The 25,477-nt window shown below is 43.9% G+C and overlaps 1 protein-coding gene across 7 annotated transcripts in view; it reads left to right on the top strand.

The window, feature by feature from the left end:
• SNED1 (sushi, nidogen and EGF like domains 1) overlaps nt 1-25,477 on the top strand; it is a 335,409-nt gene that overhangs the window by 198,362 nt on the left and 111,570 nt on the right. For all 7 annotated transcript variants that reach the window (XM_069727726.1, XM_069727731.1, XM_069727729.1 and 4 more), the window contains one exon: nt 10,767-10,883. In XM_069727726.1, coding sequence (XP_069583827.1) covers nt 10,767-10,883 — 117 coding nt within the window. The remainder of the gene's footprint in view (nt 1-10,766; nt 10,884-25,477) is intronic.

Here is a 25,477-nt window from a genome sequence, read left to right as displayed (position 1 = left end):
AAAAAGTCACAAAGTTTGGCTCAGCTCCACACCAGTCCTCATACCCCGATGTGTTCTTGGGTATGCTAGCATTTTTGTGACATTTGCGAAAGATGTGACTTTTTTTGCAAATATAGTTCATAACAGAAAAACACCCACACACTTTTTTTACTTTGTGCTGAATTAATCACTGGCGCCATTTTGAAGAATTTGATGCAAATTGCAGAAAACAATAAAGGAAAATGACTTAACAAGCCCCACGAATGATGAATTGGGGCTGCAGTGTCTGATATAATAATATGAGGTGCTGTTGTGCATGCAATTGTGCTGGTTGTACTGTGCGACCTATGCTGGTGTGTAGCCTGATATCATAAACTAAACTCCATCTATTGGAAAATATGAATGCAACTAACTGATTATAAATTGTTACAGGTAAATGAATGCTTATGTTGTCACTTTGAGACTAACAGTCTCATTTATATTAATAGAGCAATCATTGAAAAATAGCAAAACACTCAAGTAAAAGAACAAGGTTCAATTGCTAAACTTTGGCTGTTACTGTATCTTCTGATTTATGGCATATGCTCCTTTCTCGTTTGTGTGGAAATATCCTTTAATGAGTTAAGGTTTAATGAGTGACTAATGACACATTGGCAAAATGTGAAAAGTTACTTCAATGCACAGTAATTTATAATATAACGGTACTTATTTTTTTTTAGTTTTGAAATGTATTGGAAGTTATTTATTCTTGGCTGGGAATTTAGTTTGTTACAACATGCTGGTATTATCACTTCACACTATATAAATGCCAGCGTATTAAATGGATGTTGTCATCATTTTGCACTTTAACTTTTTTTTTTTATTTCCTAGCTTTTATGTAAGTGGAAAAAAAATCAGAATGGAAATATATATATTGTTCAAAACATTTGTCTTTTTATTTGTTAGATTGTTATATATTTAATGTTTCTTATTTTTATGTGATCCTGGAAAAAAAGGGAAAATCATATCGCAATCATTACAGTATATTCCTTTAAGGGCGCAGTCAAACTGCCATATAAGGTCGGCGTCACACTAGCGAGTTTTACGGACGTATGAGAGGCGCAGAAAATGCGCATTGCACACGGACCAATGATTCTCTATGGCCCAGCTCCTATCTGCCATATTTTACGCATCCGTATTATACGGTCTTATACGGCCGTAGAAAATCGCAGCATGCTGCGTTTGTCAGCGTATTGCGCAAAAAATCCGCCAATGAAAGTCAATGGGGGCGAGAAAAATACGGATTACACACTGACCAGCAGTGTGACTTGCGAGAAATATGCAGCGGTGTTCTATAGAAAGGTCGGCAATTCAGTGCTGTGTACAGTAAAATCACACTGACAGGTTTTATTAGAATAGATAGAATAAATGTCTACACATAGTTTAGGGGTATATATATATATATATATAAGAGATATATATATATATATATATATATATATATATATCAGTGAGACACATATATTTAATACAGTGCTAGATAGCTTAAAAGCCGGTAATTCAGTTGCCGGCTTTTGCTATCTCCTTCCCAAACCCGACATGATATGAGACATGGTTTACATACAGTAAACCATTTCATATCCCTTATTTTTTACATATTCCTCATTAGTAATGTTACAAGTGTATGTGTGTAAAATTTTGGGGATCTAGCTGGTAAAATAAAGGGTTAAATCGCTGAAAAAAACTGGCGTGGGCTCCCGCGCAATTTTCTCCGCCAGAGTGGTAAAGCCAGTGACTGAGGTCAGATATTAATAGCCTAGAGAGGGACCATGGTTATTGGCCCCCCTGGCTAAAAACATCTGCCCCCAGCCACCCCAGAAAAGGCACATCTGTAAGATGCGCCTATTCTGGCACTTGGCCAATCTCTTCCCACTCCCCTGTAGCGGTGGGATATGGGGTTATAAAGGGTTAATGTCACCTTGCTATTGTAAGGTGACATTAAGCCAGGTTAATAATGGAGATGCATCAATAAGACACCTATCCATTATTAATCCAATAGTAGTAAATGGTTAATAAAACACACACACATTATGGAAAAAGTATTTTAATTTAATAAAGACACAGGGTGTTGTAATAGTTTATTATACTCTCAATCCAATTGAAGACCCTTGTCACCTGAAACAAAGTTAAAATAAAAAAACAACAATATCCCATGCCTTCCGTCGTTCAGTCTTGTCCCACGCTGTAAATGCATCTGAAGGGGTTAAATAATTTTACAGCAGAATCCTGCTAATGCAGCCGCCCCTGCCTGTAAAAACACGGGGAATGAATGGAAAGCAGGGGAACGTAGCTACCTAGACTTCCGGTGCTGCGCCCCCTGCTGGCATAACCTCAGATGAACTCGAGTGTGAGAAAATATTCAGAAAAATTCCCACGCTCGAGTTCATCTGAGGTTATGCGAGCAGGGGGCGCAGCACTGCAAGTCTAGCAAAAAACGGACCGTATTTTCATACGCTTAGTGTGACGCCGGTCTAACACAGACAACGATTGCATCGCAGTGCTTAGACTGGCTGGCAGCTCTGCTGACCCAAGCGTGACAGCTGTATTGAAATATGCCACTCTCGAGTCAGGAGAGCTGCCAGCCAGTCCGAGCATTGCGATTTAATCGTCATCCATATCATACAACCATCTGACTGCGACATCAAGAGGCTATCCGTCTTTGGGGATAATTTTCTTTTCTTAAGAATGCAGAATGAATTAACTGATGGTCAGACAGGAGAGTTTATAACTGTTTTATCTTTTTTTTTTCTGAGCTCCTCTCACTTGATTTATGACCATAGACTACATCAAAGTTAAGCGTGCCAAGAAACCAAGAGCCTATAAAAGCCAAAGAATGCAAAATTTTGAATGTTGCAAGAGGAGAGTATATATTTTCTTTATTTTACATGGGTGTCTATATAGCATTTAAGAACAAAATGTTTAATTGGTGGACAACCCTTTTAAATACCAAGATTGTTTTTATTAGTTATTTTTTTTACTTTTTTATTTTCATATTTTAGGAGCCCTGATTTATTTCTATTTTTCGGCGACAGTCGTATGAGGGCTTGTTTTCTTTCGGGATTGGTTGTATCTGTCAGTGGAATCATTTTGGTGTACATATAACTTATCAGACTTTTATTAAAGCTTTATATGAAGGAATATAAATAAAACAGCAATTCTCCCACTGTTATTTAGCATTTTAAAATTGTGCTACAGAAATAAAGTTTTAACTTTTTGTTGGTCAGTATTAATATGGCGATACCAAATTGGGACAAAAAGGCATTGTATGCCCATGCAAAATATGAAATGTGCAAAGTGCCAGGCAGTAACAGAAAATATATCAATCCGTAATGAAACCCATAACATACTGACACACAACGGTAATACTGCAAAATGCCATTGTAAATAATTATCCCTGGTGGCAGTCATGATGATGAAGGATGCATTAAGTGAAAAAACATATGCACATGCAATACATAAACAATACCATTAAAAAAAATTGTTACCAGTAGATCAAGATGCCCAGCTGACATACATTTTGCACAATGCGCTTCATCAGCTAAATCCTGCCACTTAGTGAAAAATAATATCAGCTGGTTCAATTGATGACCTATAAGTGTATGTGCACACGTTGCGGATTTGCCTGCATCCAATCCGCTGCGGATTCGCAGCAGTTTTTCATCCGGTTTAAAGTACCATGTAAACCTATGGAAAACAAAATCCGCAGTGCACATGTGTAAAATTCTGTGCGGAAACGCTGCGGTTTATTTTCCGCAGCATGTCAATTCTTTGTGCGGATTCCACAGCGTTTTACACCTGCTCCTCAATAGGAATCTGCAGGTGTTAAAACGCAGATGAAATCCGCACAAAAATGCTGGAAATCCATGGGTAATCCGCAGGTAAAACGCAGTGCATTTTACCTGCGGATTTTTCAAAAACTGAGCGGAAAAATCTGCACAGAAATCCGCAACGTGGGCACATAGCCTAAAAGTGTGGGTAAAACCTGTGAGCTGTCACAAAACTTTCGCAACCTTATTGTTGCGAAACATACTGATGGCATCAGTTGCAGAATAATTTCTAAATTACTGAATGTTCCAGTGAGCACTGTTGGGGTCATAATCCAGAAGTGAAAAGAACATAATTTTATCATAAACCGGCCATGACCAGGTGCTTCCTGCATGATTTCAGAGAGAGGTGAGAAAAGAATTGTTAGAAGAGTTGTCCAAGAGCCAAGGACCACCCGTGAAGAGCTACAGAAAGGCCTGGAATCAGCATATACAATTGTTTCAAAGAAAGCGATAAGTAAAGACTCCATTGCAAGCATACTCAAGTGCATTTAAACTTTGCTCAATAACATTTAGACAAGACTGTAAAATACTGCGAGAATATAGTCTGGTCAGATTAGACCAAAATTGAACTCTTTGGATGCCATAATGCACACCATGTATGGAGGCCAAAATGCACTGCATATCCTCCCCAAAACATCATACCAACAGTGAAGATTGGAGGTGGGAACATCATCGTGTGGGGTGTTTTTCAGAATACAGCACTGGACTGTTTCATATAATTGGAAGAGAGGATGAATGGACAAATGTACCGAGATATTCTTCATAAAAATCTGATGTCATCTACCAGGATGAAGAAGATGAAATGAGGGTGGACATTTCAATAAGACTATCATCTCAAACACGCATTCTCATTTGGTTTCAGAGAAACAAAATAAAGCTACTAGAATGGCCCTGCCAATCACCTGACCTGAATCCAATATGAAATTTATGGAAGGAATTAAAGCTCAAAGTTCAAATGCTGAAGGTTCAGTGGGCTTCTTACATGGAGAGAGTTTGTGTGCAAGAATGGGTCAAAATCACACCTGAACAATGAATGGGTCTAGTGTCGACTTACAGAAGGCATCTTGATGCTGTCATCATCAACAAAGTCATTTGTACGAAGTATTCTGTTTTATTGAACACTGTGAAAACGTGTAAGAAGACATACAGCATAAACCTTCTTTGTGTTTTTTCCAAAAGAAGCAGAGCATTCTCTGTAGTCTAACTTGTTTATTGGTCAGCAGGATGATGTACAGGTGCTTTCAACCAAATACTAAGGAAAAAATTGGTACCCAGATAAATACATGTAACAAAATTCAAGTAGACACCACAACACTCTTTTAGAAAAAATACTACTTGAGAAAATAATCACCCAAAAAATCATTCAATGAAACAAATTTTCATTTTATTATATTAAATAAAGACACCAATAAGGACAAAGGTATATTAAATCACTTAACAAGACATAATGAAAAAGGAAAAATACATATAATAATAATCAAGGTGAGCAGGTCACTATTGCACTATTGGCAATCACCGTATATAAATTGTAAACACTAGGATTGGAAACTGTAGTGTGAACACCCAAAAAAAGGGATAAGAAATAATAATATATACGGTAATCCCAAAAATATATAAAGTGCACTACAGCGTAATATATACACACTGTAGGGAACACTTAAACAACAGAATATAACTCCAAGTAAATCAAACTTCTGTGAAATCAAACTGTCCTCTTAGGAAGCAACACTGTTTGACAATCAATTTCACATGCTGTTGTGCAAATGGAATGGACAACAGATGGAAATTATTGGCAATTATCAAGACACTCAATAAAGGAGTGGTTCTGCAGGTGGGGACCACAGACCACATCTCAATACCAATGCTTTCTAGCTGATGTTTTGGTCAGTTTTGAATGCTAATTGTGCTTTCACACTCGTGGTAGCATGAGACGGACTCTACAACCCACACAAGTGGCTCAGGTAGTGCAGCTCATCCAGGATGGCACATCAATGTGAGCTGTGACAAGAAGGTTTGCTGTGTCTGTCAGCGTAGTGTCCAGAGGCTGGAGGAGCTACCAGGAGACAGGCCAGTACACAAGGAGACATGGAGGGGGCTGTAGGAAGGCAACAACCCAGCAGCAGGACCGCTACCTCAGCCTTTGTGCAAGGAGGAACAGGAGGAGCACTGCCAGAGCCCTGCAAAATGACCTCCAGCAGGCCACAAATGTGCATGTGTCTGCACAAACTGTTTGAAACCGACTCCATGAGAATGGTCTGAGTGCCCGATGTCCACAGATGGGGGTTGTGCTCACAGCCTACACCGTGCAGGACAATTGGCATTTGCCACAGAACACCAGGATTGGCAAATTCACCACTGGCGCCCTGTGTGCTTCACAGATGAAAGTAGGTTCACACTGAGCACATGTGACAGACATGACAGAGTCTGGAGATGCCGTGGAGAGCGGTCTGCTGCCTGCAACATCCTTCAGCCTGACCAGATTGGCAGTAGGTCTGTAATGGTGTGGGGTGGCATTTCTTTGGATTGCCGCACAGCCCTCCATGTGCTCACCAGAGGTAGCCTGACTGCCATTAGGTACCGAGATGAGATCCTCAGACCCCTTGTGAGACCATATGCTGGTGCGGATGGCCCTGGGTTCCTTGCAGGACAATGCCAGACCTCATGTGGCTGGAGTGTCAGCAGTTCCTGCAAGATGTACGCATTGAAGCTATGGACTGGCCCGCCCATTCCCCAGACTTGAATCCGATTGAACACATCTGGGACATCATTTCTCGCACCATCCACCAACGTCACGTTGCACCACAGACTGTCTAGGAGTTGGCTGATGGTTTAGTCCAGGTCTGGGAGGAGATCCCTCAGGAGACCATCCGCCACTTCATCAGGAGAATGCCCAGGCATTGTAGGGAGGTCATACAGGCACATGGCATCGGGAGACCTTGGTGGCAATTCAACTGGCCCATGAAGACCATCATGATGATAATGTTGCCCTCTTTATGCACTGAAGATGGCACATTCCTTGAGTTTTCCCTGCAAGATGGTGCACCACCACATTATGGGTGTCAGGTCCGAGCATTCCTACATGATCAGTTTCCTGGAAAGTAGATTGGTCGTCGTGGGCTAGTTGAATGGCCACCAAGGTCTCCCGATCTGGCCCCCTTAGACTTTTATCTTTGGGGTAATCTGAAGGCAATTGTCTATGCTGTGAAGATACGAGATGTGCAGGATCTGAAACAACGGATACTGGAAGCCTATGCTAGCATTTCTTCTGCGGTGTTGCTATCAGTGTGTCAAGAGTGGGAGAAGAGGGTTGCATTGACAATCCAACACAATGGGCAGCACTTTGAACACATTTTATAAGTGGTCATGAACTTGTAAATAACTTATGAAAGAATAAAGTTACGTTAAAACCAAGCACACCATTGTTTTTCTTGTGAAATTCTCAATACGTTTGATGTGTCACATGACCCTCTTCCCATTGGGAAAAATAAAGTTGGATCCAAAATGGCGAACTTCAAAATGGCCGCCATGGTCACCACCCATCTTGAAAAGTTTTCCCCCTCCCATATACTAATATGCCACAAAAAGGAAGTTGATATCACCAACCAATCACATTTTATTTAGGTGTAACCATATAAATGGCCCACCCTGTATTTGAGACCAACATTGGTTAGGTTTTTAAGGGGTTAAATCTTTCCACAGATCAGATACTACAGGCATGAAATAGCCTTTAATCTTAGCTTCATGGATCTCAATGAGAAGATTTTGTGAAATAACATATAATAAACTGCCTGGAGTCGTGGCCCATGAATTGTGACTGGACTTGACCTTTTACAGTTTTGGTTGTTCTATGACTCACCAAATCAAGAACTGTTTTCTCATCTTGAACTTCCAGTAAATACTAAGATTTAGCCTTTTTATTCCAATGTATTTCACTGTTGTAATATAATAGAAGTGTTTATTGGAGTGTTACATTCTTCCTAATAACTCTATAAGATTGTGGGGTATAGAAATACTTCCCGTATTCTCCATTCCTTTGCTTGTCTTTCCGTTTGATTTTTTAAGGAGTAACCAAACGTTTACTGATTTTATATAATTGTGTCCAGCATGGAAAATTTTACAAATCACTTCATTATGGAATTTGTCTCCATTACTGTAAGAAATTGCATATAAATAGGTTCAAAAACCCTGCTGTTCCCCTGTCTATGTGACTGCCTTGAGCTGCAATGATATTAGAATGTAGAAAGCAAGAGATATCGGCAGCAACCAGTTATAAAGATACTGGGCAATAAACCAAGAAACAGACAATATACGCTGCACAGAAAGATTGTTCTTGGCAAAAACATGCACCAGTACCCATATGATAGACAAAGCAACCTGAATATTAACAGTGTGAAGCTTTATTAAATAGGACAAATAAATACACAAACGTCAATAAAAAAACAATTAAAAAGCAAATATTTGGTTATGCACAAAACACCAAATCTCCACACTGGAAAATAAAAGATGTGGAAGCACAACTCCTCCAAATTACATACAAGTGTATAGAAGCAAATGTTGAAATAGAAAATAATAGCATAGAAACATGTAAGGTCAAAAGGACAAAGTTATAAAGGAATGTACCAATGGAAAGTGTTTTTAAAATAATAAGCAAAAATGCAAGTAAATCTAATTAAACAGATAATGACACTAATCCAAAATTATATACAAGACGTGTGACCATATAACATTAACCAAAATCTAGGAAATAAGGCTACAGTCCCCTCGTGTTACGCCAGTAGCATCTAGCTTCTTTAGGGGTGATATTAGAATGTACTCATTTAGAGGACAGTTGATGGCAGTGAAAGGGTCAGCTCAGCACCTGTGTCTCTCACCAAGGTCGGGGTCACACAAGTGTATATTCTCTCATGCCAGAGCATTTGAGTCGATTGTGATCAAATTCTCTCTCAAGAGAGGATTGTATCACAGGTGTGGAAAAGGAGAACTTAATTTCTCCATCTTCTCCATTGTCTGAGTCTGCGAATGTTGGACTGCACTCAGATGACATCTGAGTGCTGTCCAATATTTCACACGCACCTATAGATATGTATCCAAATTCAGGAGCTTCTCTCGACATGCTGCAATTGTTTTCTCATGTCGAATTGATATGAAAAAAAAATTGCATATCTTCATTGCCCCATAGTATAACATTAAGCCAATTGCTATATGATAAAAGATCAGATAGCACTCGGCCGTGTTATACGCCCTTAGGCCTCTTTCACACGTCAGTGTCTCCGGTACGTGCACTGACCGTTTTCTCACGTACCAGAGACACTGACACACGTAGACCCATTCAAATGAATGGGTCTATGCACATGTCTCCGTGTTTTCACGGACCGTGTGTCCGTGTGCAAAACACGGAGACATGTCCGATCTTCTCCGGCAGCACGTACCGCAATACGTGCCGCACACGGAGAACAGTGTGCACTCTCCTCCGTGTGCACGTACCGCTCGCAGGAGAGACAGCACTACAGTAAGCGCTGTCCCCCCTGCGTGTGGTGCTGAATCTGGCATTCATTCCTTCTCCCCAGCAGCGTTCGCTGGAGATAAGGAATGAAAAATCAAGGTTTTTTTTTTCCCCCTTAAAAATAAAGTTTGAGGCACCACCCGCCTCCCATCCCCTGTGCGCCCTCCCCCCCCCCCCTCCCGCTTTCCGGGAAATACCCAACTCCTGCGATATATGCTCTCAGCGCCGGCAGCAGTTTCTGTATGAGCGGTCGCATGGTAACGCTCATTACAGTGATGAATATGCGCATATCCTGCACGGTCCGTGTGGTCCTCAGTCGGCACACGGCTGCCGCACGTGTGCCACACTGATGTGCCACGTGAGCACACGGACACGGATAATTCCGGTACTGATTTCTCCGGTACCGGAATTATCTGGACCTGTGAAAGAGGCCTTAAGGTGTGTGTACATGTACTGACTGGTGGCACGAAACAACTGCTGATCAGTATATATTTATTAATCGGCGGTCGTTTACAAGCCCTTGTACTCAGGCAGACCGCGGCAATTGTTGCGCACTGTACAATCTATAATAGATCGTTTGGGGCATATCTGCTGCCATTGTTTATAGAGGATGATGCGCTGCCAATAACAATTATCTTTTGTACTACCCAAAATATTATTTCACTAGCTTTTTGCTTGTTCATTGGGTAACTAGCAGCCTGTTTATGCTGCAGGATTATCGTGAAGCAGCTTATAGGAACGTTCATTCACGATAATCTGTCACCTTAACTATGGTGACAGTCCTGCTGCAGGAGATTGGTCCGATGAGCACAACACTGATTTTGAGTAGCGCCAGCATCCGTACTGCAGTTGGCTATATTCTGGTATCAATGTGTCTGATGTGGACAAATATTCTTGAGAAATACAGGAGTTCATGCAATTTTTGTTTAACCAATGATGACAAATCTGCTAAAAATAAAGTGATTTGCAAAATTTCCACGTTGGACTAAATGATTGAATAAAAAAGAACATTACTCTTTAAAGAGAAACTGTAAGGTTCACTCAGTCCCCAAAACTGCCACCATTTTGTTATATAGTCCTATTCCTGCTTTTGAGTAAAGTCCTTTTATGTCCCAAACAGATCTTCTCTTCTGCAATAAAGCAACTTTTAGGGATCACCAACACTGGCGAGTCACCAGCGTATAACACGGACGAGTGCTATCAGATGGTTCATTGGATAGCACTCATTCCAATGTTATAGTATCGTCCCCAATCAGGAACGGTATCGCTATGTCTTACTGTGCAAGCGCAATGGAGCCGGTCATCAGCGCACTGCATGCTAAAGGATACTATTAGATGTTTTTATCCATTTTAAATTAATTTAGCATCAGGTTGATCTTCTTGATCCTATACATTATCTTCTGTCCTTTATGTTCTAGAGATCTTGGGACCGTGCTCTTCTTCTCCATGTCAGAACAATGGAGTATGCAGAGAATCAGACAATACATATTTATGTGACTGTTCGGCTGCATATACTGGGATCCTTTGTGAGAACCGTGAGTATCCTCTAGGTTTTTATACATCTATTCACAGAAAAAAAAATAGACTGAACTCTTGACTCCAATTAAAACTTTTTTGAGGGTAAGTATTTCTGAGCTGCCAATCTAATTTCTATTGTGCCTGAATACATTCCAGCAATCCTACAAAAGCAGAGTTTCCATTTTCTATGCTTTGTTCATAGCCCTTACAGTGACCTGATATTTTGGACACAGTTTTTTCTTTAAATCAAAGTTTTACATTAGAAGCATGAATACCATGAAGCTAAAACCAAATAAGCACTGTAAGACGCGTGTGGAAAAAAATTAAAAAAACAAGGCCAAAACTTGTCAGTCAGTAATACCGTCCTACTCCCCAAACTGATGGCGCTTCTCGAACTATTGTTATTATTATTTATGGTTATAGCGCCATTTATTCCATGGCGCTTTACATGTAAGGAGGGGTATACATAATAAAAACAAGTACAATAATCTTAAACAATAAAAGTCACAACTGGTACAGGAGGAGAGAGGACCCTGCCCGCGAAGGCTCACAATCTACAAGGGATGGGTGAGAATACAGTAGGTGAGGATAGAGATGCAGCGGTTTGGTCGATCGGTGGTTACTGCAGGTTGTAGGCTTGCCGGAAGAGGTAGGTCTTCAGGCTCTTTTTGAAGGTTTCGATAGTGGGTGAGAGTCTGATATGTTGGGGTAGAGGGTTCCAGAGTAGGGGTGATATGCGAGACTATCATCTTGTCTGTTTTTAGCTACGTTCAAATGATGAGTATTTGGTGAGTCTTTGATGTTGCACATTTTCTGCAGAATTTCTGCATCTATTAGGTACATTAAATTACTTTCAATAAAGTTTTTAGCATGATTTTGACCATTCGTTTTTTTTGTCTCCTTTTGGTATGTCGTGCTAAATAAAGCTGCTTTGTTTTTAATCCTTCATGGTATTTGGATTTGACAAATCTTTACAGACTTAGTCATGTGCGGATTACATTCGTTTTTAGTGCGTTTCTTCAACGGAAATGCACAAAAAATGCGCATTCATTTTTTACCTGCAGATTTTGCCTATGGGAAAAATCTGCACATAAAACTCAGCATATCCGCAAGAGAGATTGACATGTTGTGGATTTCAAACACGCACCACGGTTAGTCTACACTGCGAAAAAAATAAAGCACAAGGGCTTGAATTTTCTAGAAATCCTATCCACTTTGCTAGATGTGTAAGATGCTGCATTTTTGTGCAGTGAAAATGCTCAATGTCAAAAACTCATCTTGGGAACTTAACCTTAAGGGAAGATGTTTAAAAAGAAACAAACATGAGTATCAATATATACTATACTATAAACTTTTTGCCCGATTAGGAATTTTGGGTCATGGAAGAAGCATGGTTCCAGTTCCTAGGTGTCATAAATCTTCTGTGCAAACTTGGGTATGTTTGCCATAATTTGAGTTTTGCGTTAGATGGAACATAAGCAGAAAGGGGTTGTCCACTACTAGAACAAGCCTTTCTCATTCCCCATGTTTGGTCCTCTTAAAATATAAACAAGTATACTCTCCTCCAGTGCCGGCGCTGTTCCAGCGGTGTTAGCACTCGCGTTTCCGGGGCTCACGTTTATTTGTTGTGACATGTGCACACTGTGTCACTGTTCCCGTTATCAGACATCTAGAGGAAGTCAGAGAACAGCCGTAGCCATGGCTTCCTGTTGATGTTGATGTCCTGGTACTTACCTACACGCAACCTCCGATCCTCACAAGATCTCCTTCTCTACTCCCCTCTTATCTCCTCTTCCCACAATCGAATACAAGATTTCTCTCGCGTATCACCCCTACTCTTGAACCCTCTACCCCAACATATCAGACTCTCACCTACCATCGAAACCTTCAAAAAGAACCTGAAGACCTACCTCTTCCGGCAAGCCTACAACCTGCAGTAACCACCGATCGACCAAACCGCTGCATGACCAGCTCTATCCTCACCTACTGTATCCTCACCCATCCCTTGTAGATTGTGAGCCTTCGCGGGCAGGGTCCTCTCTCCTCCTGTACCAGTTATGACTTGTATTGTTTAAGATTATTGTACTTGTTTTTATTATGTATACCCCTCCTTACATGTAAAGCGCCATGGAATAAATGGCGCTATAACAATAAATAATATAATAATAATGTTCAATACATCCAAAGGAGGAGACTGTGAAGCCGCCGCTGATTGGCACAGGGCTCATGTGACGTAACAGCCTCACGTGAGCCCTGGCAACACTAGTGCTGACACCGCTGGAACGGCGCCGACACCGGAAGTGAGTACAGCATTTTTTATTTTAACGGGGTCAAACATGGGGAATGAGACAGGGTTGTGCTAGTATTGGACAACCCCTTTAAAGATATTTAACACCAGATTTCCAAGAAGGGTTGACATTGCCACAATACTGCTCAAGTTTGAGCAATGAGTGTTGACTATAGTCTGAACGTCTGTATGGCATTAAATATCAGTGTGGATTGAGCCTTAGTGCAGTGTAATGTTAATGTGATTGTGGTACCAATGAAGGAGAATAATAGAGGTTTTCTCAGAAAGACAATCCTTCTTTAAAATTAGTCATTGGGCAATAAGCTGATCGCCAGGGTCTAGCTGCTCTCACCCTTACGATCACAATTATCTGTTATCGCGGCTGCTAAAGATATTGACATATTTAGCAATACCTGCCGCCCTACAGTACATTACACAGCAGGTCTTGTGTGCACAAAGCACAGGAATAAACCAATACAAATATAGACCGGGTGTACATCCGACTTAAGAGAAGCATTCATAAATCCAATGAGTATTGTTTGGAGACATCGTTTTCGGGTTCAGTTTGGAAGTTCCCCTGGTGGTAGCCCAAGTGCGTAAGTACTAAAGCTGATACATATTTAATAGTGATTATTTTTGATCTGTCCCCGTAGTCCTGCAGATGTTCACCTGAAAACTACCATGCAAGGAAATGTAGATCAGGCATATTTATCACTTTCTGTCTTAATTTTTGTTTCCCCAGTAGGTCAGCAGGTAGAGGTTCCCTGATGTTAAAAAAATATGTCTGCCTGTTCCATGAGGCAAATGGCGAAATAGGAGAAATAATGCATATCTGGAGTATAATAACCTTCCTTAGACCCAGACCGACATGACCAGTGTCTGCGATAATGCCACAGAACTGTAAGGCCTCATTCAGATGTCCATGTTGCACTTACAGTACGTGCTCTATTTGCGTTTTTCAAAGATACAATATGTACCCATTATAATCTATGGTGCTACTCACATGTCTGTTATTTCATGGACCACATGTCCATGCAAAACTCATGAAAACATGTCCATTTTTTTCGGTATCCCTGATAAAAAAGGGCCAATACAAGTCTAAGGGTCCGTGAAAAACTTGTACAACACACAGATTTCCTCCGTGTGCCGTCCCTGTGTTGCCCTTATATAACATTGCAAAGATTAGGAGAAGCTTTGCAATATATTAATTTGTCTATCCATCCATTAAAGTACTGATAAAAGACGAATGACACTGATCTTGAACACTGATGACACCAGCACCATTTTTTTAAATACTGATGTCTGAATGAGGCCTAAAGCAAAGTACTTTCCTGTCTCTAAACCTCTTGAACCCTCTAAGTGATACAAATGACTGAACATTGCGAGTGTACCAGTATGTAATTGCCAGATATTACGAAAATCCAGTGTGCAAATTGATCATTATTGGACATTGCTCTGATGTCATATTGATGTCTGGTCTGTAATGCACCTATTGTAAAACACTGTAATATGGCACATTGAGGACGCACAGGAGAAACCCGCGATGAGCTCTGCTACTAAACTGGTAGCCAGTAAAATGAATGGATGCCTGCTGATTTAATTGGGTGTCATGTAATACTTTTTCTTCATGTTGCAATTTCCCTGTCAATAATCACCGAACACTTGGGTTTCTTCACTGGATAATATCCAAGTAGAAAAGCTTTTATGCATATCTGTAATGCTAGATTTACATTTCAGCAGTGCTGTCCGCCGAGCACTACATCAGGGTTTCTATTGGAATCCCTGAAAAACCATATTCCGACTGGAATTCCATTGGAGCCATTCAGTTGAATGAAGCTGATGGTGATACTGAGATGACTTGCCTCCATCCTGGCAGTAATTGTCTTTTTCAAACATGCACAGAATCATTGTTTGTTGTATTTTTGTGCATGTTTGAAAAAGAGGAATATTGCCAGGACAGCTCGATTCAAGTGGATGCCCCCGTTGTGGTTCCCGTCATAATACTGTTCATTTCTAAGTGAAGCAAATGTGAAATCTTGTAATTTTGTAATATATCCTTAGTATCTTTTTTTTCTGTTTTCTTTAAATATGATCTCTGATAAATCAGTTTTTCCTAATACACGTTTTGGCTTGATAATGTTTGCCATTTAATAATTGTGGGTCTTATTGGCAGTGCTGGGACTAAATCATAAACCTGTGTGCCAAATTTGCAGCACAATTTGGCAGAACCTAGTTGACCAAAGTAAACCAACTAATAGATGGTGTAAACAAACTAGTCTAAAGATGCGCCAAATTTATCAAATAGCGTGAGTCACTTTAATTCCAGGGTCTTAAAGTTTGAAAGCTTTAGTACATCAGTCCCTTTTGTGTCTGAGCAGATGATAATGTATGACACAACCATGCATACGTCCGTATGTAAAAAGATGTTTCACATCCAAAACAAAATGTGGTCCAAATGTGCATCTCGGGGTCATTTTGCATCTTTGTGGCACAAAATATGACTATTTTGTTTGGAAAATGATCGCTGAATGCAGAATTATATTTCCTGTCAAAATAAGCATGAATCAGATAGACCTCAATGTATGTCATTGGGGTCCACCAGTTACCACTGATCTCTATTGGTGTGACAAATCCAGCACGTCAAGTCAAGGCTCCTGCATGGATTGGTGTTAACAGTGACTAAAGGCTGATAATTGTCTTAGATTGTTCACCAGATACTTATTAAGCTGAACCTCTGGCATGAAAGTGGTTATCTGTTTCTAGGAAAAACTAGGGCAAATGTATGTTTCATAGTTTTAAGGTTGAAAGAAGACACAAATTCATTGAGTTTAACCTATAACCTAATATGTTGATTAAGAGGAAGAAAAAAATCTCATGAGGCAGATGCTAATTGATCCAAATTAGAGGGGGTATCTGGAACTTTACAAAAAAAAAAAAAGAAATGTACCTAAGCACTAACAGCCAGCTAAATGCAAGTTACCGGCCTGTTGTGTGCGGCACCGTTTTTCTCTGACACCGCTCCTGCCAGGAATGCAGAAGCCTCTGCTGACATCACATTTACAGTACAGATTGGAGGCTTCTTTTCCAGACTGTTCTGTGGACAGGGCAGGACTTCCGGCAACATTGAGATTGACAGCTGGATCCCCCGCTACCTAACTGGGGGAGCCAGCTGTAAGTCAGAATGACACTGGAGTCCCACCCTGTCGCATAAGCAGAGGCAGCTGAATCCCCGGCAGGAGTGGTATGCGATTCTCTGTGCCAGGGAAGAACGGCGTGTAGCATAATTGGCAGGACATTTGCAATTACCTGCCTGTTAGTGCTTAGGTACATTTTTTGTAAAGTTCCGGATACTCCCTAAAAGGGAGTATCCGGAACAAATTCCTAAAATTTTGTCAATTAGATTAGTTCCCTGGATCAACGTCCCATCACGGGATCAAGTACCCATAGCTAGCATTATTAGATTTTTTAAGAAAGGCATCCTGGCCCTTCTTGAACTTTTTAGTGACTCAACCATTACGACATCATGTGTCAGAGAGCGCCATAGTCTCACTGCTCTTACAATAAAGAATCGCCATCTGTGATTATCATTGAACCTTCTTTCCTGTAGATGCATAGGATGCCATCTTGTCATTGTCGTAGTCCTTGGTGTAAAAAGATCATTAGAAGGATCTCTGTACTGTCCATTCATATATTTGTACATTATAAGAAGATCGCCCCTAGACCTTTCATTTTTTCAAACTGTGTGACTTCAAGTTTTATAACCTGTCTTGGTATTGCAGTTCACCCATTCCCTTAATAACCTTTGATCACTCTTATACCACAAGAAAGTGTGATACCGCGCTTAGGGGTTAGGTACTAGGTGCTGGAAGGCGTGTGACCAGCAACTAAGCCATTTCCTTTCAGCGGTAACCAGGGACGCCTTCAGTCGGGGCTCCCTAGGTGTCGCGTTAGCTGCTACACGCCTCCCCGCTTCCTCCCCCGCATACTCCCCATCAGCAAGTAGCAGATTTCAGATCTTTTCTTTCACCTTCCACATACCCACGCCGACTGGACACACCGCCCAAAGGCATCGCGACACCAAGACTACACGTCTACCACCAGCGGGGTAAGCACCAACCTGCAGTGTTATGTATACACTATAGTCACTGTATCAAGGGGAACTTATCACTATTCACATTATCTAATTCCTGTCATTGGCTTCTATGCTTGCGGTGCTTAGTTGCTGGTCACACGCCTTCCAGCACCTAGTACCTAACCCCTAAGCGCGGCATCACACTTTGTTGTGGTTTAGCATTATTTATCTCCAGGATAGGCACAGATCCTGTTAGTGATCTCAGCAGCTAGGGGTATACTTTGCGTTCCTTATTCTCCTTTGTATCAGGCACGCGCCCACATTGAGGTGAGCGCCAGGGTGTTTTATCTCTTCTCTTTGATCACTCTTCTCTGCACCCGCTCTCATTCAGCTGTTTCCTTCTTATACACCAGAGACCAAAACTGTGCACAGTAAGTGTGGCTGCATAGAGGCAAAACTATGTTCTTGTCATTAGCATCTATGCCTCTTTTAATGCATCCCATTATTTTATTAGTCATGGCAGCAACTGCCATCCACCCAAGCACCCAAGTTTTTTCTTACATCCTAGTTTTTTTCAGTAACAGTTTTACCATATAGCACATAAACTATTTCTGCAGAGCAGTTAACCAGCAAGGTATTATGTCTTAAGGCATTGACATATATATTGAACACAAAAAGAAAAATATGCCACACAGAGAATATAAAAACAATTACAGTAGTCTTTATTGTAAAAATGTATTAAATATATAAATAAGTACCAGATAAAAAGGAGATCCAAAGATATATGGGAGGACATAAAAAAAGGTTGCTAAGCATGCAAGCAGTGGCTACAATAGTTAAAATGTATATAACAATACAATACATTACACTCTAGATCAGTGTTTCCCAAACTCCAGGCCTCACGGACCCCACAGATCATGTTTTCAGAATTTCCTTAGTGTTGCACAGGTGAGACAATTCCTAATGCCTTGATGATACTTCCTCTACTTGAGCAATACTAAGGAAATCCTAAAAACATGACCCGTGGGGTCCGTGAGGACTGGAGTTTGGGAAACACTGCTCTAGATGAAGCTTAGGTGAAACGTGCATCAGCTGTGGTCCTGTGGGTGGATATGTACTTTATATGCAATATGGTTATTTGTTCATAGGTATTTGCTTTTTTTCTGGCTGCTGGGATATCCATGGTGTAACAACTCTGCTGGCATCATGGCATGGCCTCTCATCTCTCACACTATCTTACCCACTGCTCCAGGTCATATTGTGGTTTGTTTCTTGCCAGCTTCATATTCTGTGCCTCTGCTCTCTGCATGCTTCTTGGCTGTGTGCATAGGGGGGCGGCACCTGAACTCTCTGGTTCTTATAGGAATCAGGTCTAATCTGTTCCTGACCAATTACCAAGAGGCCTTCAGTATTTAGTGCAGCTCCACCTAGTGGACTGGTCCTGTGAAATGTGTAAACTCAGTTAGTGTTTAGCTTCTGAGTTGCCAGGCCTTGCTCTGTGTTCCTCCATCTCTGGAGGCTCTAATCTTAGCTTTGCTGTAACAACCCTGCCGGCATCACTGCATGGCCTTCCATTCCCCACCTGCCTGTTACATCTCCTCACTCACCCAGTGCCATGCTGTGAGATCTGTCTGCTGCTGGTTCCATGCCATGTGCTTCATGGCGGCCTGCTCTGTGTACACTTCCTGGCTGTGTGCATAGGGGGGCGGTGCCAGCCACTCCGGATTCTTATTGAGACTGTGTGCACCTCCCTAAGGTGCTTCTGGCCAATAGCCTTGAGGCCTCTGATACTTAAGGCATCATCACCCATTGGAGGATGCCTGAGCAAACTATTCCCCTCAGTTAGCATTTGCTACTGAGCTGCCAGGTCGTGTGTTTTCTGTCTCTGAGGGCTGCAGTATTGCAGGCCTTCATCTGTGTTCTGTTTGTGTATCCGTGTCCGATCCTGTCTGTACTCTGGTCTATGTCCGTCCCTGCTCCTTCTTTGTCATTAGTCATTTCCCACTCAGCTGTGTGTACCTCTGCCTTATCTTTCTGCTCTGTTCGCCACTGTCTGTGGCTCTGCTTCTCTCTGCTCAGTTCTACCACAACCTGTGGCTCTGTGTCTCTCAGCTTTTCTCTCAGCTCTGCTCTCTGACCTTGCTCCGCTCTCTGTGGCTTTGCTCTACGGCTCCGCTCCTTGCGGTTCCACCTGGCACCGCTCCTTGCGGTTCTACGTCTTTAGCTCTTGGCTCCGCCTCCAGCGTCTTTAGCTCTTGGCTCCGCCTCCAGTGTCTCCGCTCTTGGCTCCGCCTCTAGCGTCTCCGCTCTTGGCTCCGCCTCCAGCGTCTCCGCTCTTGGCTCCGCCTCCAGCGTCTCCGCTCTTGGCTCCGCCTCCAGCGTCTCCGCTCTTGGCTCCGCCTCCAGCGTCTCCGCTCTTGTCTCCGCCTCCATCGTCTCCGCTCTTGGCTCCGCCTCCATCGTCTCCGCTCTTGGCTCCGCCTCCAGCGTCTCCGCTCTTGGCTCCGCCTCCAGCGTCTCCGCTCTTGGCTCCGCCTCCAGCGTCTCCGCTCTTGGCTCCGCCTCCAGCGTCTCCGCTCTTGGCTCCGCCTCCTGCGGCTCCGTCCTTGGCTCTGCCTTCTCCTTCTCTACTCTCTGCTCTGCCTTCTCCTTCTCTGCTCATAGCTCCACCTTCTACTCATACTCCGCCTCCTGCAATTCAGCTTTTCTTCCACTCTTGCTCTATCTTAATTCTGCAACTTTCCCTACAGGTCTCAACCTGTTCCTTTATATTCTCCAGTCTGAACAGGTTCTTACCTGTTTCCACACATCCATCTGAATACCAGTTCCTACCAGAGTATCAGTCCTGTCTGCCAGTGCCAGCCGTGCCCGCCTGTCTGCCTGAGTGTCAGCCGCGCCCGTCTGCCTGCCTGTATCTCCGTCAAGCCAGTCCGCCCGTCAGGGCCTCTGCCATACCCGTCTGTCAGCCAGTGTCACAGCCGTGCCTGCCTGCCCGTGTCTTGTCCCCGGTGGGATCAGCATCCACAGTCCGACTCCACCCTGGAGTGGTACCTGGTAGCTTCCTATTGCACAAGTCTGACCTCACCATCAGAGGCTCCAGCGAACACCTAGGAAGCTACTTAGTTACGCCCCTTCCAGGGAAGTTCGGTCTGTGGTCCAGTGGGGCCACACCCCCAGGTGCCCCCGCCAACCAGTCTCGGCGCGAGCGTTACATTTGCCTTGTTCTTGTTGGTCTGCCCTCCAGGAGGCTGTATATCCTGGTCTCTGTGTCTGTGTCCTTTGCCTTGTTTAGGTTTGTCCGCCCTCCAGAAGGCAGAATATCCTGGTCCTTGTGTCTTTGTTCTTGTACCTTGTCTTGTTCCATTACCTTGTCTGAACTTTGTCCTACCTCTGTCTCCTTGTCTGTGGCTTCCTTCCCTGCTGTGTCTTTCCTTGCGTCCTTTCTGTTTGCTTATGCTCTGCGCTCTTGCGGCTCTTGTGACTTTGCCTGTGCTCCACTCTCTTGCAGCTTTACCTCTGCTCCACTCTCCTGTGGTTCTGCTTCGTTCTACTCTGCTCTGCTCCTGTTAATGCAGGAATCTCTTGCTGCAGCTCCTCTCCGCATTCCTTGTGGTTCCGCTCTGCTTAGCTTCTGCTGCTGCAGAGTTCTCTTGCTGCAGCTGCTCTCCGCATTCCTTGCGGTTCCGCTCTGCTTAGCTTTTGTTGCTGCGCTATCTCTTGCTGCTACCGCACCTATCCACAGCCTTGCGGTTCTCTTCCTGTGTGAACAGGTCCCAACCTGTTCCTTCATTCTCCTTTCCTTCTGGCTTGATTCCGTACCTGCATCTCCTGTGTGAACAGGTCCCAAACCTGTTTCTTCATATTACATATCCGTACCTGCACCTCCTGTGTGAACAGGTCCCTACCTGTTCCCTCATAGACTACACCTACCTGCCCTGTGTCTCTGCCGTACCTGCCAGCCCTGCGTCTCTGCCGTACTTGCCAGCCCTGCGTCTCTGCCGTACTTGCCAGCCCTGCGTCTCTGCCGTACCTGCCAGCCCTGTGTCTCTGCCGTACCTGCCAGCCCTGTCTCTGCCGTACCTGCCAGCCCCGTGTCTCTGTCATTCCTGCCAGTACCTGTGTCTCAGCCATGCCAGCCTACTCGTCTGAGTTTCATCTGTGCTCATCTGCCAGTCCTGCCTGATGCCCGCACCAATCCTAGTGTTCCTGTTTTCCAAGTTGGATCAGCAGCCACAGCCAGACACCACCCTGGAGTAGCACCTGGCAGCTGCCTGCCGCACAAGCCTGACCTCACCATCAGAGGCTCCAGTGAAGACCAAGGCAGACGTCATAGTCACGCCACTTCCAGGGTAGTCTGGTTTGTGGCGTAGTGGGGCCACAAACCCCCCGAGCTCATGCCCACCAGTCAGGGTGTGAGCGTGACACATGGCTTAAACTAACCTTCTAATTATACCTCCTATGTTTGCTCAAAGTAAGATATACTTGTCAGTTTATCCCATACTTTTGATATGAAAAAGGCTGCCACAAGAGGTGGTAAGTTCTCCTTCAGTGTAAGTCTTCAAACAGAGAGAGGCTGGACAGACATCTGTCTGAGATGGTTTAGTGAATCCTGCATTGTGCAGGGGGTTTGAAATGATGACCCTGGAGGTCCTTTCCAACTCTAACATTTTGTGATGCTATGATATGTCCCTGAATCTTCATACATTTGGAGTGTTATCTGTGTCTCTTTATCCCTACCCAGTTGAGTGTTACAATCTGTGAATGTGTCAAAGGTTTTTTACCATCAGGGTCTGATTCAATTTGATATGATATGACCCACTCTTTATGTCAGATAAATTTAGCTATGCCTACATACTGTTCCTTATTCTTACATACAAGTTGTGTGAAAAAGTGTTGGCCGCCGTCCTGATTTCCTATTCTTTTCAATGTTTGGCACACTTAAATGTTTCAGATCACCAAACAAATGTAAATATTAGACAACGATAACACAAGTAAACACAAAATGTAGGTTTTAAAAGAAAGGCTTTATTATTAAGGGAAAAAGAAATCCAAACCTACAGGGCCCTGTGTGAAAAAGTGATTGCCCCACCCCTTAACCCCTTTCTACCATTGGACGTATTATTCCGTCCATGTGGGGTGGGCCCTCCTTCCCAAGGACGGAATAGTACGTCCAGCGTGATCAGCCACGCTCACGGGGGGAGCGCGGGCGGGTGCCAGCTGACATCTGGCACTATGTGCCAGGAGCGGTCACGGACCGCCCCCGGCACGTTAACCCTCGGCACACTGCGACCAAACATGAGAGCAGTTTTCCGGCGGTATAGGGAAGCATCGTGCAGGGAGGGGGCTCCCTGCGTGCTTCCCTGAGACCCTCGGAGCAACGCAATGTGATCGCGTTGCTCCGAGGGTCTTCACCTCCTCCTCCCTGCAGCAGGCCCGGATCCAAAATGGCCGCGGGGCTGCATCCGGGTCCTGCAGGGAGGTGACTTCACAGCGCCTGCTCAGAGCAGGTGCCGGGAAGCCTCCAGGAGTGCCCGTCAGATCGCTGATCTGACACAGTGCACAACAAAGTGTCAGATCAGCAATCTGTCACTTTACTGTGATGTCCCCCCCTGGGGCAAAGTAAAAAAGTAAAAAAAAAAAAATGTACATGTGTGATAAAAAAAAAAAAAATCTCAAATAAATAAAAAAAATATTGTTCCAATAAATACATTCCTTTATCTAAATAAAAAAAAAAAACAATAAAAGTACACATATTTTGTATCGCCGCGTCCGAAACGACCCGACCTATAAAACTGTCCCACTAGTTAACCCCTTCAGTGAACACAGTAAAAAAAAAAAAAAAGCAAGGCAAAAAACAACGCTTTATTATCATTCCGACGAACAAAAAGTGGAATAACACGCGATCAAAAAAACTGATATAAATAACCATGGTACCGCTGAAAATGTTATCTTGTCCTGCAAAAAACGAGCCACCATACAGCATCATCAGCGAAAAAAAAAAAAAGTTATAGTCCTCAGAATAAAGCGATGCAAAAATAATTATTTTTTCTATAAAATAGTTTTTATTGTATAAAAGCGCGAAAACATAAAAAATGATATAAATGAGGTATCGCTGCAATCGCACTGACCCGAAGAATAAAACTGCTTTTTCCATTTTGCCAAACGCGGAACGGTATAAACGCCCTCCCCCCACCCCCCCAAAAAGAAATTCATGAGTAGCTGGTTTTTGGTCATTCTGCCTCACAAAAATCAGAATAAAAAGCGATCAAAAAATGTCACGTGCCCGAAAATGTTACCAATAAAAACGTTAACTCGTCCCGCAAAAAACATGACCTCTCATGACTCTGTGGACCAAAATATGGAAAAATTATAGCTCTCAAAATGTGGTAATGCAAAAAATATTTTTTGCAATAAAAAGCGTCTTTTAGTGTGTGACGGCTGCCAATCATAAAAATCCGCCAGAAAACCCACTAGAAATAGTAAATCAAACCCCCCTTCATCACCCCCTTAGTTAGGGAAAAATTTAAAAAATGTATTTACCGTATATACTCGAGTATAAGCCGAGATTTTCAGCCCAAATTTTTGGGCTGAAAGTGCCCCCCTCGGCTTATACTCGAGTCACGGTAGCGGTGGGGTCGGCGGGTGAGGGGCTGAGGGCGCTGGGGTATACTTACCTAGTCCCAGCGATCCTCGCGCTGTCCCTGCCGTCCCACGGGCTTCGGCGCTGCAGTTTCTTCCTCTCTTCAGCGGTCACGTGGGACCGCTCATTACAGAAATGAATAAGCGGCTCCACCTCCCATAGGGGCGGAGCCGCTTATTCATTTCTCTAATCAGCGGTGCCGGTGACCGCTGATAGAGAAAGAAGCTGCGGCACCGAAGACAGGAGGGGACAGCGCGAGGATCGCCAGGACTAGGTGAGTATAGCATATTCACCTGTCCGCGTTCCAGCCGCCGGGCGCCGATCCATCTTCCCGGCCGGCGCCTCCATCTTCCCGGCGTCTCTGCTCTCTGACTGTTCAGGCAGAGGGCGCGATGACGCATACAGTGTGCGCGGCGCCCTCTGCCTGATCAGTCAGAGCAGAGACGCCGGGAAGATGGAGGCGCCGGAACGAGACGCCGGGAGCTGCAATCAAGGGAGGTGAGTATGTGTTTTTTTTTTTCTTTATTGCGGCAGCGGCGGCACAAATTTATGTGGAACATCTATGGGGCACAGTGAACGGTGCAGAGCACCGTATATGGCACAGCACAGCTATGGGGCACAGTGAACGGTGCAGAGCACCGTATATGGCACAGCACAGCTATGGGGTACAGTGAACGGTGCAGAGCACCGTATATGGCACAGCACAGCTATGGGGCACAGTGAACGGTGCAGAGCACCGTATATGGCACAGCACAGCTATGGGGCACAGTGAACGGTGCAGAGCACCGTATATGGCACAGCACAGCTATAGGGCACAGTGAACGGTGCAGAGCACCGTATATGGCACAGCACAGCTATGGGGCACAGTGAACGGTGCAGAGCACCGTATATGGCACAGCACAGCTATGGGGCACAGTGAACGGTGCAGAGCACCGTATATGGCACAGCACAGCTATGGGGCACAGTGAACGGTGCAGAGCACCGTATATGGCACAGCACAGCTATGGGGCACAGTGAACGGTGCAGAGCACCGTATATGGCACAGCACAGATATGGGGCACAGTGAACGGTGCAGAGCACCGTATATGGCACAGCACAGCTATGTATGGGGCACAGTGAACGGTGCAGAGCACCGTATATGGCACAGCTATGTATGGGGCACAGTGAACGGTGCAGAGCACCGTATATGGCACAGCTATGGGGCACAGTGAACGGTGCAGAGCACCGTATATGGCACAGCACAGCTATGGGGCACAGTGAATGGTGCAGAGCACCGGATATGGCACAGCACAGCTATGGGGCACAGTGAACGGTGCAGAGCACCGTATATGGCACAGCACAGCTATGGGGCACAGTGAACGGTGCAGAGCACCGTATATGGCACAGCACAGATATGGGGCACAGTGAACGGTGCAGAGCACCGTATATGGCACAGCACAGCTATGTATGGGGCACAGTGAACGGTGCAGAGCACCGTATATGGCACAGCTATGTATGGGGCACAGTGAACGGTGCAGAGCACCGTATATGGCACAGCTATGGGGCACAGTGAACGGTGCAGAGCACCGTATATGGCACAGCACAGCTATGGGGCACAGTGAACGGTGCAGAG

This window comes from Ranitomeya imitator, chromosome 5, assembly GCF_032444005.1.
Source record: "Ranitomeya imitator isolate aRanImi1 chromosome 5, aRanImi1.pri, whole genome shotgun sequence".
Taxonomy (NCBI): domain Eukaryota; kingdom Metazoa; phylum Chordata; class Amphibia; order Anura; family Dendrobatidae; genus Ranitomeya; species Ranitomeya imitator.
The sequence above is the reverse complement of the archived record's forward strand: the minus strand, read 5'-3'. Positions and strand labels throughout refer to the sequence as shown.